This window comes from Monodelphis domestica, chromosome 8 (assembly GCF_027887165.1).
Source record: "Monodelphis domestica isolate mMonDom1 chromosome 8, mMonDom1.pri, whole genome shotgun sequence".
Lineage (NCBI taxonomy): Eukaryota > Metazoa > Chordata > Mammalia > Didelphimorphia > Didelphidae > Monodelphis > Monodelphis domestica.
Genome location: NC_077234.1, coordinates 236,381,996 through 236,396,310, shown reverse-complemented (window position 1 = coordinate 236,396,310; position 14,315 = coordinate 236,381,996). Strand labels below are relative to the sequence as shown.

The 14,315-nt window shown below is 40.3% G+C and overlaps 1 protein-coding gene across 1 annotated transcript in view; it reads left to right on the top strand.

Moving 5' to 3' along the window:
• The first annotated feature begins 484 nt into the window (after positions 1-484).
• Positions 485-14,315, top strand: part of PIR (pirin) — a 101,175-nt gene continuing 87,344 nt past the window's right edge. The window contains exons 1-3 of the mRNA XM_001380933.4: positions 485-1,218; positions 3,211-3,352; positions 5,898-5,990. Coding sequence (XP_001380970.1) covers positions 3,257-3,352; positions 5,898-5,990 — 189 coding nt within the window. The 5' untranslated portion in view covers positions 485-1,218; positions 3,211-3,256. The remainder of the gene's footprint in view (positions 1,219-3,210; positions 3,353-5,897; positions 5,991-14,315) is intronic.

The following is a 14,315-nucleotide window of genomic DNA, read 5'->3' as shown; positions in this document are numbered from 1 at the left end:
TGCTTATTAGCACAGTTCACTTAGTCAATCCATTTTTTAAAAGTGCCTACTATGTGCCAGATATTGTGCTAAACACGAGGGATACATAAGGAAACAAAAGACATTTCCTGCCATCATGGAGCTTATACTCTAATGGGGGAGACAACATACAAATAAATATATACAAAGCAAATTATATACAAGAAAATAGCAAATAATTACTAGAGGGAAAGTACTAGAATTAAGAAGGGCTGGAGGAGGTTTCCTGTAGAAGACTGGATTTTACTTGAGATTTATTTAAATTCTATGAAGCTCAGACAAGCTAATTCTCCCAGACTGATTTAGGTAGCAGGTTGCTTAAGTGGAGGGGGTTCCCATATAGGGAATCTCCGAGCTGATCAAATTACAGGACTTCTGAATCGCAATGAAGTTATGTGACATCATCCACAGAATTCTGCCCCGGAAAGGGGTCTTGATCCCTTTTATTTTACAGAAGCGTCAGTGGCAAACCCCCTGAAGTGATGCCCAGAGCATCTTCTCTGTGACCCGGAAGATCTCTAGCCTTCTCTACTCAATTGGCCTCAGTCTGCCTTAAACTGCGTAGGGCGGAGATTCTCTGCGGCACTTGAGTGAACCCAGAATCTCCGCCCATATCTGGCCACAGCCCAGTCCACAAGCTCAAAGGTCCCCAGAGACGTGCCCGGGCGCTCTCCTTCTCTAGGGCGCGGGAGAGGCTGGGCCGGGAGGCGGTTGAGAAGGAGTGCTGGGAGTGGCGGCACAGCCCGGAGCCTGGGGGAGCTCCCAATGGTGCCGGGGGTGGAGTCGCAGCCAGGAGCCTTCGTAAGCTTCTTAAATCGAAAAACAGTAGCGACAGGAGGAGGAATAACCGGAATAAAGTACAAAGCACAGAAACACGCAGCCTTCCTGCTCACGAACCCTTGGGCCACACCGAGGGGCCCTTCGAAACATGCCAGCTTTCCATCTTCCTTTTCCTAATCGCAGGCACCCCACCCCTCAGTTGTTTGCTGGGCCTCCAGATTGTAGGGCAGCCTAACTGCTGAGTCACAGTGAGCTAGGGAATCTGGGTTCCCCCGCTATATAGCCCCGAGAACAGCTCCCGATCTCCCGCAGTAAGCGTTTCTCAGGCGTGCGGGGAACTCCGCTGTGCACTCTGAACCCGACCCTCCAGGCACCTTCCTGCAGCGACCCCCTACAGGTCCCACATCCCAGCGGGCCCGCGTAAGTATACAGTCGCTGTCTAGGTATCAGGAACCAGAAGGAAGTCACTGAGCATCCCGACAGGCCGGCCTGGCTTTGGATGCTCCTTGGCCAAGAGGTTTCATCCTTTTCTCGATTCCTTTGAAAAGCCTTAGCGAGAGTATTGTGTCTACACAAGCGGGAGGGGGAGGACCGAAGGGAGGATTTGCCGTGGGAAGGCAGTGGTAATGTGTGGAAATACTTTCTAAACCCCCTGCACTTACAGAATTTGGAACTGAAACGGAGCCCCGGGATGATCTAGATATGCGTGTATACAGTTACCTTCTCTTATGGCCAAAGGCTCGGCTAGGAAACACATCTTGGGCTCAGCAGTACCACTTCTAAGTCTGTATCCCAAAGACATCAAAGGGAAAGCGAGGGAGAAAACCCCACATTTAAAGCAACTCCTTTTGTAGAAGGAAAGAATTGGCAGGTGAGGGGATGCCCATCCACTGGGGAAGGGCCGAACAAGTGGTGCCGGTGGGTTCTGAGGGGTATCAGAAAGAGCAAGCAGGGCGGTTTGAGGAAAACCTGGAAAACTTCCATGAACTGAAGCAAAGTGAAATGCGCAGAACCTGGAGAACACTGGACAGTGACAGCAATCTTGTGTGCGGAGCAGCTATAGATGATTTGGCTACTGGACACAAGACAAGCATCCACGGCAGTTCTGAAGGACTTGGGGTGAAAAGGGCCATCCACCCCCAGAGAAGGGAATGATAGTGTCCGGATGCAGCTCAAAGCACACTTTTAAAACGTTCTTCTTTTTCTTTTTGTTTGGTTTTGCTCTGTGTTTTCTTTCACAGCGTGACTAACATGGAAATATGCTTTGTATAGATTGCATTTGGGTGTATAACTTAGATCAAATGGCTTTCCATCTCCTACAGGGATGAGGGAAAGGAAGGAGGGAGAGAATTTGGAAATCAAAATTTTAACAAACAAATGGGCAAAATTGCTTGTGCATGCATTTGGGGGTAAACATTATAAAGAAAGGGGCGGCTAGGTAGCCCAGTGGATAGAGATCCAGGCTTGGAGATGGGAGGTCCTGGGTTCAAATGTGACTTCAGATACTTCCCAGCTGTGACCTGGGCAGATGACTTTACTCCCATTGCCTAATCCTTACCCTTCATCTGCCTTGGAATCAGTAGACAATATTGATTCTAAAACAGAAGGTAAGAGTTTTAAAATTTAATATGTACATATATATGTATGTATAATGGGGGGCAGCTAGATGACTCAGTGGATAGAGAACCAGGCTTTTTTTTTTTTAATGCTTCCTAGATGTGTGACCAGAGCAAGTCACTAAACCTCAGATGCCTCATCCTTATTGCTCTTCTGTCTTGGAACCAATACACAGTATCGATTCTAAGACAGAAGGTAAGGGTTTAAAAATTTATATTATATATATATATAATTTATATGTATTTTATATAATATATATTGTATATGTATTTCATATCATATATAATATGATATTATGTATTATATATATATATATATATATATATGGAGGTCAGCTAGATGGCTCAGTGGATAGAGAGCCAGGCCTGGAGCCTGGAGGTCCTGGGTTCAAATCTGGTTTCAGACACTTCCTGACTGTGTGACTCTGGGCAAGTCACAAGTTGCCTGGCCCTTACTGCTCTTCTGCCTTGGAACCAATACATAGTGGTGATTCTAAGATGGAAGGTGAGGGTTTAAATATGTGCGTGTGTGTGTGTAAGTGACCTTTCTAGTTTCCCAGGGGAGGACGAGCTCTTAGATGCCCTCGCAGAACGCAGTAGCATTTATTTTCACTTGCCCACAAGGGTTAAGGTTTTCTTCACCTTTAGGAAGGAGGTGGACAGACTGGTCCAAGTTCCTTCCAGCTCTAACTTTTTCTGGTTCTGACGAGTTTAGTTGGTTTTAAGAGGAATAGACACGCGCTCCCGGATGACGGCGTTTCTCCTTTTCTTTCTTCTTCCCCTCTTCCCATCAAAGGAGAAAAGGGGGAAAGGCTTGGCGTTAAAAGTCTCTTCAAACAACAATGGGAAAATCCAAAAAAGTCACGCTCACTGTTCTCAGCCAGGAGCAAGCAGAAGGTGTGGGTGCCCGAGTTCGAAGAAGCATCGGCAGACCCGAGGTACGGTGGATGGTTATTGCATTTTGATCCCTGAGCAATTGAGGAAGGATCAGTGTGGAAATGAAGTAAAGGTGGACCTTTGCTGTGTGCTGTGTGATTTGGAACGGCGGCAAGCCACTCCACACTTGGAAGAGGTGTACAATAATGCTTAGGGATGAAAGTCCGAACTTAGGTGGGGGAAAGAACCATTTTTAGATAGAAAAGCATAGAACAGAAAGTCTGTGTTAAGAAAAAGGTTAGTCAGTCAGTCAATAAACATTTATTATATATACCAATTACCTGCTAGACACTGTGCTAAGCATTTGGGATTAAAAGGCAAAAGACGGTCCCTGCTGTCAAAGGACTTACACATTCTAGCAGCTGTGTACAAACATAACACTGGGAATTAGATGCTGTAACTATCCCCATTTTACAGATGAGGAAACTGAAGCAAAAAAGGTGAAGTAACTTACCTACAGTCTCATAATTTATGAGTTTCTGAGGCCAGATTTTTGTGTAAAGATATTTTATTTTACCAATTATAATCTTTCACGTAAGTTTTCTGAAGGCATAATATCCAAATTGTCTCCCTCCCTCCCTAAATATTGGTTCCAAGGCAGTAAGGGCTAGGAAATTGGGGTTAAATGACTTGCCCAGAGTCACACAACTAGGACATGTATGTATTTTTTCATTTTTTTTTACCTTTACCTTCCATCTTAAAATCAATACTGTGTATTGGTTCTAAGGTAGAAGGGTGGTAAGGTCTAGGCAATAGGGGTTAAGTGACTTGACCAGGGTCACATAGCTAGGAAGTATCTGAGGCCCTAGACCTGGCACTCAATCCCCTGAGCCACCCAATTGCCCCAAGACTATTTCAAAAGTATTTGTTGCGTCCCTGCTATGTACAATAAGGAAGCAAGGTGGATAGAATACTAAACCCAGAGTCAGGAAGACTCATCTTCCTAAATTCAAATCTGGCCTCAGATACTTCCTAGCTGTGTGACCTTTGTCAAGTCACTTAACTCTGTTTGCCTCAGTTTCCTCATCTATAAAATGAGCTGGAGAAGGAATGGCAAACCGTTCCAGTATCTTTGTCTAGAAAACTCCAAATTGGGCCATGAAGACTTGAACATGACTAAAAAAAGACTCAACAATGACACAATGTGCAAACTCCATGTGAGGCACTCTGGGAGTACACATAAAGGGACATGACATGCCCTTTTTAGTTTACTTTCTCTTGGCTTGTTTCTTGATTTTAGCAAACTACCAAGCTATTGTTTCTTCATTCTGGAATGTCAGTGTCCTGAGGAAAAGTAGCTGTTGGCTAAATTGTGGTTCCCACCTTCCTCAGAGATCAGTTAACCAATCAATAAACATTTATTAAAACCCAATTTTGGGGCTCCGACATGTCTCAGTGGTTAGAGAGCCAAACCCAGAGATGGGAAGCCCTGGCTTCAAATATGGCCTTAGATACTTCCTATGATCCAGGGTGAGTCACTTCACCTCCATTGCCTCGTCCTTTCTGCTTATCTGCCTTGGAACTAATATTTAGTATTGATGGAAGGTAAGGGTTAAAAAAAAAGCCGTGGAAATGATGCTTTAGGGCAGAAAGCACTTGGGCATGGAATATGGATGCTGAGCCCCCTCACAAAGTCATCCCTCTTTTCCTTCCTCTCCCATCCAGGATGGGTTCTTTAGCCACCACAGAGTGGACTTGGTTTCCACTCTGATGACTGCCTTTGAGGGTATTGCCTGCAGTCCATGCACATGCAGATGTCATTGATTTCGTGGCCAATAGGAAGGATGTGCTGAATTTATGGTTAATGGAGGGGGAATGAATGAATGAATGACGTAGTTCTTTCCAAACAGAGAATTTGCTCTGATCTTGGGGGGAGTGAAGTAGGAAGTATTTCTAGTCTTTTCTGTTCCACTTAGTAATAATAATAATAAATAGCATTCGTATCTCACCTATCATGTGCCAAGGAATCTGATAAATATTTTACAAATATTTCATTTGGTCCTCAACGGCAACCCTAGAAGGTAAGCGCTACTATTATCCCCATTTTACAATTCAGGAAACTGAGGCAGACAGGAGAGTAAGAAAGTTGCCCAAAGTCACATAAGTAATCCAAGGTCAGATTTAAAGTCCAGACTCAGCACTCTAGCCACTGCAATGTCTTCCTTTCAATAAACGTCAGATCTTAATGGTAAATATAATTTATCTTTATTCAAATTTGGCTGTTTGGTAGCCTAACTACAGTCAGGGAATACTAATTCCCTCTCTATGTTTATCTCATCTTTCCAAGCATTTTATACATGCAATTAGGAGTGCAAGACTGATCCTTTGATCAGATAAGGGTAGTTTATTGGCCATAATGACCCAAGGAGAGCAAGGTACCAGACATAGAGATCCCCCCCGCTTTTTCAGTGATATACCTAAACCAAGTGTGAGAGACAGTGATGAATGGTTCTTTCTCTTTTACTGTATTTTGTGTATTTGGTCTTTACTGATCAGAATGAATGAAACCTTCTGAAGGTCTCTCTAACCAATTCATATTTTTTTTAGTTAAAAAATCTGGATCCATTTTTGCTCTTCGATGAATTTAGAGTGGCTAGACCAGCAGGATTTCCTGATCACCCACACCGAGGATTTGAAACAGTGAGTACAATGGCTCTTCAGTAGGAGGGCATGCCTTAAATCTGCCTGTTCAGATAAACTACAATGATCACTTCCATATAAAAAATACATTTTTTAAAGAAGAAGAAGAAGAGATCCCAAATTAGCCGGCACCTGACTGCTTTCAGACGAGTGTCTTTACGTAACACTAAATCAATTTGCAGTAAATAGTATTCAGATATAAGATATTTATGGTGTGCTGGGCACTTCTGAATTTGTATAACTGGAAATATTTGTGTTTGTATATTTACTTTAAAATAGGAATTACTTTCTTCAAAACAATGAAAATAACTTACTAGAATAAAATCAATCAACAAAAGGGAGAAAATGAGACATTAAAATGTGATTAAAATCACTTTACATGGAAGCACTTAAATAATTGTCTATATTATTATATTTAAAAGAATATTTTAAAATAAAAATTTCACATCTAAAACAACCTTCTATTCCTCAGAAAGAATGTGTGGGAGGATGAAGTAGCAAAATAGAATATATATTGTGCTCACCCGGATGAATTTTTTAATTCAGATACAGAATTTGGAAGTATTACTTAACAAAGAACTTTAAAATAAAATTAGACAATGAGAAAAAAATGGTTGGTCGATATGGCAGGGCCAACAACTCTTTAAATACTGTGTTTCATAAGGTCTAGTCTCTGTAGTTTCGTGGCCAAGATCTTCTTCTTTATGTGTGTACCAATATCATTTTACTTCTCAAAATCTTTTTAATTGCTAGGGCTCTCGTCCTCACTCGGAGGGATTGAAATGAATTTAAGATTGTTTGCAAACGACAACTAGAAACCCATTCATAGATATTTTTAGCAGTAAGGCTTTGTTTGGGTACTTGTGTATTGCTAGTGTTTGTGAGCATTTCACACGTAGAATCCCAAGAGTGAACGGTCATACGCACCTCTCTGACGCCTGACTTTGACTAACCCTCACTTAAGAGGCTGTTCTCTTGGCATATTTTATATAATATCGCTTATATTATAGACTTACTCTATATGCTTATATAATTTAAATATTGTATAAGTGTAGCATAATATGATGTAATATACCATAACAACATAAATTATATATGTGTCTTCATGTGTGTCTGTGTATATATGGATGTGTATGTGGAGAGAGAAAGAGAGGGAGAGAGTGGATGGAGGTGGCTCTGGATTTGCCCAGGTGGCATTTCTTTGTGCTTCTGTGATTTTGCTTTGCTCATAGAGTGCAGCGCCTCTGTTGATTGATATAGGTTTGCCATGGCTCAGAGTCAATAGGAAAGTTATTCAGAGACACCTTGAGAGTATCCTTACACTGACCACTTCCTTTGTGCTAATTCCTCTTAAAAGCGTCTCTTGGGTAAGTGTGCATTGGGCATTGAGGCTTGGCAGTTCAGGTCTAGAGAAAACCTGTGCCTGGTCCTGGATCTTGCCAGGTTATCTTCAGGAAGTTCCTGAGACAATTTAAATGAAAACCCTTTTATTTTACAAAGTCACTGAATCCCAAACACTTATTGTTCAATTCAATTATTTGATAATGTAATTTTCTTTTATATTAGATTTGTAAATTAGTTAATGACTTAGTATTAATAAAATAATTGAATTAATTAAAGCATTATGCCTATGCGAAATATAATATTTGCCTTACTACTAAATGGCAAAATCAAAATTAGAACCCAGGTCTACCAACTTTAAATCTAACAGTCTTTCTCTCCAGACCAGAGGAGCCAAAATAGTTCTAACCTTATTAAGGGTTCATGCAATCACCATCTCTATGATACTATGTAGAAATATATTCTCTCTGAGTTACTACAAAGAAGAGAGAACTAGTGAAAACTGTGCAAGCCTTGACTTGACATTTCAAACCATAATTACTTTTCTCTGAGGTAGATAAACTTCCAAAGCAACTTATTTGGGGACAATAAAGATTTCCCCCCAATATAATACCAGGAGGATTAAATGAGGAAAACCTCTGAATCATTTTGACTTTAGAATTATTCTTCTATGTGAATGATTATTATTTGGCTAGTGCACATTTCTTCTTCTTCTCTCTTAAACCATGAGCTGCTTCTGGATGGACTGTGCCAGTCTACTTCTAAATGCCCTCCTGCCCTATTATGTTCCAGAACAAATTGTCTCCCTCACCATCTCTTCCCCCAAGTTTTGCCCCCCCAGACACCCTGTTGAAACATAAGCAAGAAGCAATCTTTGTTTTTTGCATGGCTGTTCTCATCCCTTAGCTCAGTTAAGCATAAATACAAGAAGTGCTTAATTATTTTTTTTATTAATTAGCACACTGGTTTGGGTCCTTTTTTAAACAATTAAATAATGTATGTCTCTTTGGTATTGGCTATCCTTTGATTTGGAAATCCAAAATCTGAACCGTATATGGTGCCTATTAGTACACACAAATAAACATATACATATATGTGTCTAAATAAATATTTAAAGGGATACTTGTTATGAATAACACGTAGCTCAACACATTCACATTTTCCCTGTAGCATTTCATCATTAAGAAGCCTATTGGTCTAAAAGCATTTTTAAGCACTTACTATGTGCTAGGCTCTGTATTCATTGGTCACGTTTGGAAGGTGGAAAGTAATGGGAGTGGGAATAGGAAGGCGACCAAACTGAAAACACAGGTATAGAAAGATTAGGACCTCTTATTGTAGTGCCCAGTTGGGACATTTACATCTTGCTGAAACTTTAAACTTGAAATGGTGGTAATGTGTGTCTTCCTTGCGTGAGTCGGCATTGCATGCAAAGTTTGCTGGGATTAAATAAATAAATATGGTTGTCGTTTTCCTACCAGACGCACCCTGGGGAACAGACTAACTTTGTTCTGAACAAAATGGAAAACAAAACAAAACATGTTGAAGCTTGTACTAAGAAGCTGAAAAACAGTGCAGTAACAAGGAGGTAGAGAGTAAAGTCAGGAGTAATCTCATTTAAGACAGATCCTCGCTCGCTCCTTTCTCTATGATACCATTTTGAATAACACGAGAATTTTTACCTCAAAAGTGCCTTTCAGATGCAAACGTCTTTTTTCCCCATGTAAGGACCAACATTCATTTCTTTGTGGCTCTTGGAGCGTTGCTGCTTATGGACCCATCCCTTTCCTAAACTTCCATCTCTCTAAAATATCTATGGTCATTGGTAGAGCTTGGCCAAAAAAGGGAGAGAGCTGTCAGATTTTCAAAACTTTCTTTGTTCCTAAAACTTTTGTAATCTTGGTAAAGAGGTCCAGCTATTGGACAGGACCAGAAACAGCGTGAATTTATTCCATGCTTTATCACTTCTGCCTCTTGGAAACAGTTCTGCTCAGACGGAGAGCTCAACCAGTTACCAGAAATGCTGGATACATTTTTTTCTCTGTACATCCTGACATCCAGCTGTGCCAACTAAGTCAGGAAATGGCCAACTCCACAGGGATGCAGGCTGTGGAACTCTCCCTGGTGTCGTCTCTATTCTCAGACATTTATTTAATAATTAAAGTGAGTCAGCACTACTTTTCGAATCCAGCAGGTGAAGAATACAAGTTACTAGCCAATAGTTAATATCCAAGGAAAGAGGGTATGTTAAATGACTTCTCTTTTGTGATTGTGTCATGGCCAGTTTGGGGGAGGCAGAGGGTTTCTTTCCCCCTCAACCCCTCCAGGGTCTTCGCCTCTTCTCTATCCTTTTTAGTTTTGACTAGGGCTATTAGAATTTGTTAGCACAGTCATCCCTAACCAGCAATGTGAGTGCCCTGGCAAACAGCAGGAAACAGGTCCTCGAGTCAACACTAAAGACATATTTAGTTGAATAAAGGGATGAGAGGTCCCAAACCAGCAATACCCCCATTCTCTTTTTCCCACTAATTGTTTTGCTAACTTGTTGTGGAACTCAGTTGTTTCTTTTGAGCAGCTAAAGGAAGCCGGTGCTCTGTCACCTAATGGTGTAGGAAGTAGACATCGTGTGACAATGGCTTGTTCTTTCTTCATTCCCTCCATCTGAAATCCCAAGTCTGCTCTTTTCTGGCCCCCAACAAGTTCTCTCTACAGGAAGGAGTCTGCTTTATTGGGCCATACCTACATCCGTGTAGGGCAGCTGGGTGGCAGGCACAGTGGCTCTAGAGGGCTAGCTGGATTCAGCAGGACTTATCATCCTACTAGCTGTGTAACCTGTGGCAAATTCTTAACTCTGTTTGCCTCAGTTCCTCACCTATAAAACGAGCTGGAGAAGGAAATGGCAAACCAACCCAGTATCGTTGCCAAGAAGACCCCAAACGGGGTCACAAAGACTCAGACTCAGCTGAGAACCACTGAACAACAGCCACCCCCATCTGTTGTTCTAGCCTGGAGTTGACTTTTTAAATTCAGGTCCAAGAACCTACAAGTTTGTGGACAGATTTCAGGGGGATCCATCAACTTGAATGAGAAAAAACCCACAATATCCTACTTCTTAATAGACGAACTGAAATTTAGGAGTTCCTTCTATTGTGAATTAAAAAGAAGAGGTCCATCATTTCACCAGCCTGCCAACAGGGTCCATTATACAAGAAAAGCTAAGACTCCCTGCTTAAGGCATTTTGTACCCCAAATCTATTTCGATCCTTATATCCTACATAAGCAAGCCAACAAATCCATATTAATGGGGATGTTAAGATGTTAAGGCAGTAAGGAGAATAATTTTAAATAAAAGAAATTCTTCAAAGAAGAGTAGGGTGGTCCTAGAGAACTGAGAAGGCAGCTTAGCTTTAGGAAAAATGTACTTGATTTGGAGTCAAAATGTATTTGATTTGGAGCTGAGTTCAAGTTTGACATCTACTATTTATAACTTCTTGACCTTGAATACCTATCTCACTATTTCTGTATCTCAATTACCTTAGTTGTAAAATTAACTTGTTTGTTATGTTAGGCAGCAAGGTGTTGCCATTTTCCAAGTTCAAATTTGGCTTCAGATACTTACCTATATAACCCCCGGTAAGTCACATACTCTCTGTCTGTCTCAATTTCCTCCTTTGTAAATAAAGATAATAATAGCATCTACCTCATAGGGTTGTGAGGTTAGACCAGAGAAGGGTCCTGATCCAATAATCTGAAGTCCCTGAAATTGTTTTTGTTTTAAAATATTTTTATAACTGTATTTAAATATAGTTGGTTTCCTCTAGAATCCTATTTTTAAACCTCTGCATCTTGCTTAATGTCATAAAAATAGTTGCTAGGTTCTCTTGGGAAAATTAGTTACTGCTTGGAAAATTCAAAGAGACTCATTCTGACTCCTCAGGCCACTGAGAATGGATTTAGGGGTTTTATTAGTAAGGTGTTAATGATGGTCTGCTGGCCTCCACGTTATTATTTCTGGGAAATGTCAGCTCCCAACATTACATTTTTGCCTCTGGACAAACAAACAAATGAACACAAGAAGAAAACACACAGAGGCTTTGGAGACTTGGATTTTAATATTAGGACATTCAAAACATGCCATTTCCATGGGGTACCTGTTCCCTCAAAGGGAAAGCCAACAGACATGGGCCCCTGAAGTCTCTTAGCCCTGCTTTCACACAAAACAAGCACTCGTGCATGCCTTTAGGGGCTGTCAGGTGTCTCTGAATTATGTCTTGATCTAAAAAAAGAAGTGATGAATGTACTCTCTTACACCCAATCATGAGGGCCCATTTCAAAGGACAGCTGGGTTATAGTTCATTTGAATCAGCAGAGGGCACTGTAAAGCAGGGATAAATTCAAGAGTCAGTCAGGCAATAATTGATGCATAAAAAGAACATTTTACATTCAAGGTTCTGTCGAGTCAAAGAAGCTGAGCCAGCTTTACCTCCAACTACCCGCCATCTCCCATCTATCTAATATAACAATATAATATTGTAAACTAATGTGGGAGTTGATCCAGATAAATCAAGGCAGATACAAACAGTGGAAAGAACATTGACTTTGGAGACAGAACACTAAGGTTTGCATCCTGCCTCTTAGAGGTGGTTGAGTGAGTCTATGGAGAGAACACTAGGTCTGGACTCAGAAAACCGAGTTCAAATCCATCCTCAGACACTTAACTAGCTCTGTAATCCTGGGTAAATTGCTTCATCTATATCTGCCCCAGTTTTCTCATCTGTAAAATAATATTTATTTGTAAATAGTAATATCAATTTTTAAATAGGATTATTTGCATTTATCTGTAAAATAATATTTATATCACAGGGTTATTATGAAGATCAAATGAATTATCTATAAAAGAGCTTTGCAAAACTTAAAATGCTACAAAAATACCCACCATCATCATCATTATTATATTTACCTATAGGACCATGGGTAATTTACTTCATTTCCCTGTTCTCAGTTTACTCTTATGAAAGATGACTAGATGGCTCCTAGGACTATTATAACTGTTTTATAATTCTGGGATTCTAAATGGCTTCCTAACATTGGATCTGTGATCCTAACACTGTATACTCTCTCTCTCTCTCTCTCTCTCTCTCTCTCTCTCTCTCTCTCTCTCTCTCTCTCTCTCTCTCTCTGTGTCTCTCTCTGTCTCTCTCTCCATCTCTCTGTCTCTCTCTCCCTCCCTCCCCCTTTCTCTCCCTCTCTCTCTTCCTCCCCCCATACACACACACACACACACACACACACATATGTGTCTAAACACAACTGATGAAAAACTAATGACTTGTAAAACTTAATATTGGTTGGATGTAAATACTGAAATAATTTGTGGACCAGGAAGGAAAAAAATCCTGGTGTTTGTTGGGAAGTTTGAAGTGAGTGGGTCCAGATGGAAGTAATTTTGGAAAGCCCTACATAGGAAGAAAATCTGGAGAAGAGATTATAACCTCCAGGCTATTCCTAAGTATACCCATCATGGAAGTAACTTACGGTAAAGTTTAAGAGGGAGAAACAAGTTGGAAAGATAGAAATGAGGGTAGTTGGACAAAGAAGTCATTTAAATTGTAGACCCTTTAGCTCTTGGTCAAGGAGTTTATCTTGAAATGAGAGAAAATTAAGAGACAGTTAACACTTCAAACATGTAGGTGAGGCAGTGTGGTGAAACAACAAGAACACTTTGAGTATTGAATTAGAGAATGCGGATTTGAATCCCAATTCTACTACTTGTGTAATGTAAGATATTTGTTAATTAAGAGTTCAGTAGGAAATATAGTTAAGTAACATAACATTTTATAGATGCATAAGAGAGTTAAGTTGGGTTTCTTTAAATGGAATTTTAGAGATGGATTTTCCCAGAGTGCCTTGAGAGATAGTTGTTACCCAACTGATTTTGCACTCTTTGGGGCTGATCCTGTCATGATAGGAGGTTTCAAGAGCTACTTGGCTAGATTGGGAAATTCTCAGTTGCTTTTCTACATCAAAACTTCATCTAGCAGACCATAACAGCGAAGAAGATTATTTGGTGAAAATTCATTGCAAGCCCAGCTGGTTTGCTGTGAGTCTGGAGGAAGGCTGTGGAGATTTTGAGCTGTTTTTCCCAACTATACAGTTAAGAAGAGAAACCAATTTGCTCTTTTGTGTATAAGTTAAGACTTTAGATAGGATAAGGTAGATTTAAGTATTTGGGGATAAGATAGATAGGAAGAGAGTGTAGCCCCAACTCTGTTGAGGACTGAAGAGATCCTGTGGGTGAGACTGATTGAGTGGTTAGATAAGAATTTATTAGATTGGGGATCAACATATTATAAGAATTTCTTTTCTACTTATTTCTTTTTTCTATCATTTTCTTTCTTTGTTTGTTTTTTTACTTACAATAAATATATTTTTTATATAACTGGCCAAGCCAGAATCCTTAAGACTGCTCTGAGAGCCATTTTTCTCAAGTCACAAAATTCACAGCCTATCTACCTAGGACAAATTAATAGTGATACCACACTATATAAATAATCTAGTTAGTATTGGTAAATCAGTAACCTTGGATGAATCACCTTTTTCTAAAATAAGATTAGATTAGATGATTATCACATTGTACACAGAGAATGATACATTATGGCACAATCAAATGTAATAGACTTTTCTACTAGCAGCAATGCTAGTAGTATCATTATTTTTTTTAATAAAAATCCTTACCCTCTGTCTTGGAATCAATACTGTGTATTGGTTTCAAGGCAGAAGAGTGATAAGAGCTAGGCAATGGGGGTTAAATGACTTGCCCAGGGTCACACAGCTGGGAAGTGTCTGAGGTCAGATTTGAACCCAGGATCTCCCATCTCTAGGCTTCATTCTCAATCCACTGAGCTACCAAGCTATCCAGCTACCCCCTCTAGTGGAATTTATGAGAAAGAATGCTATCCACATTCAGAAAAAGAACTGTGGAAA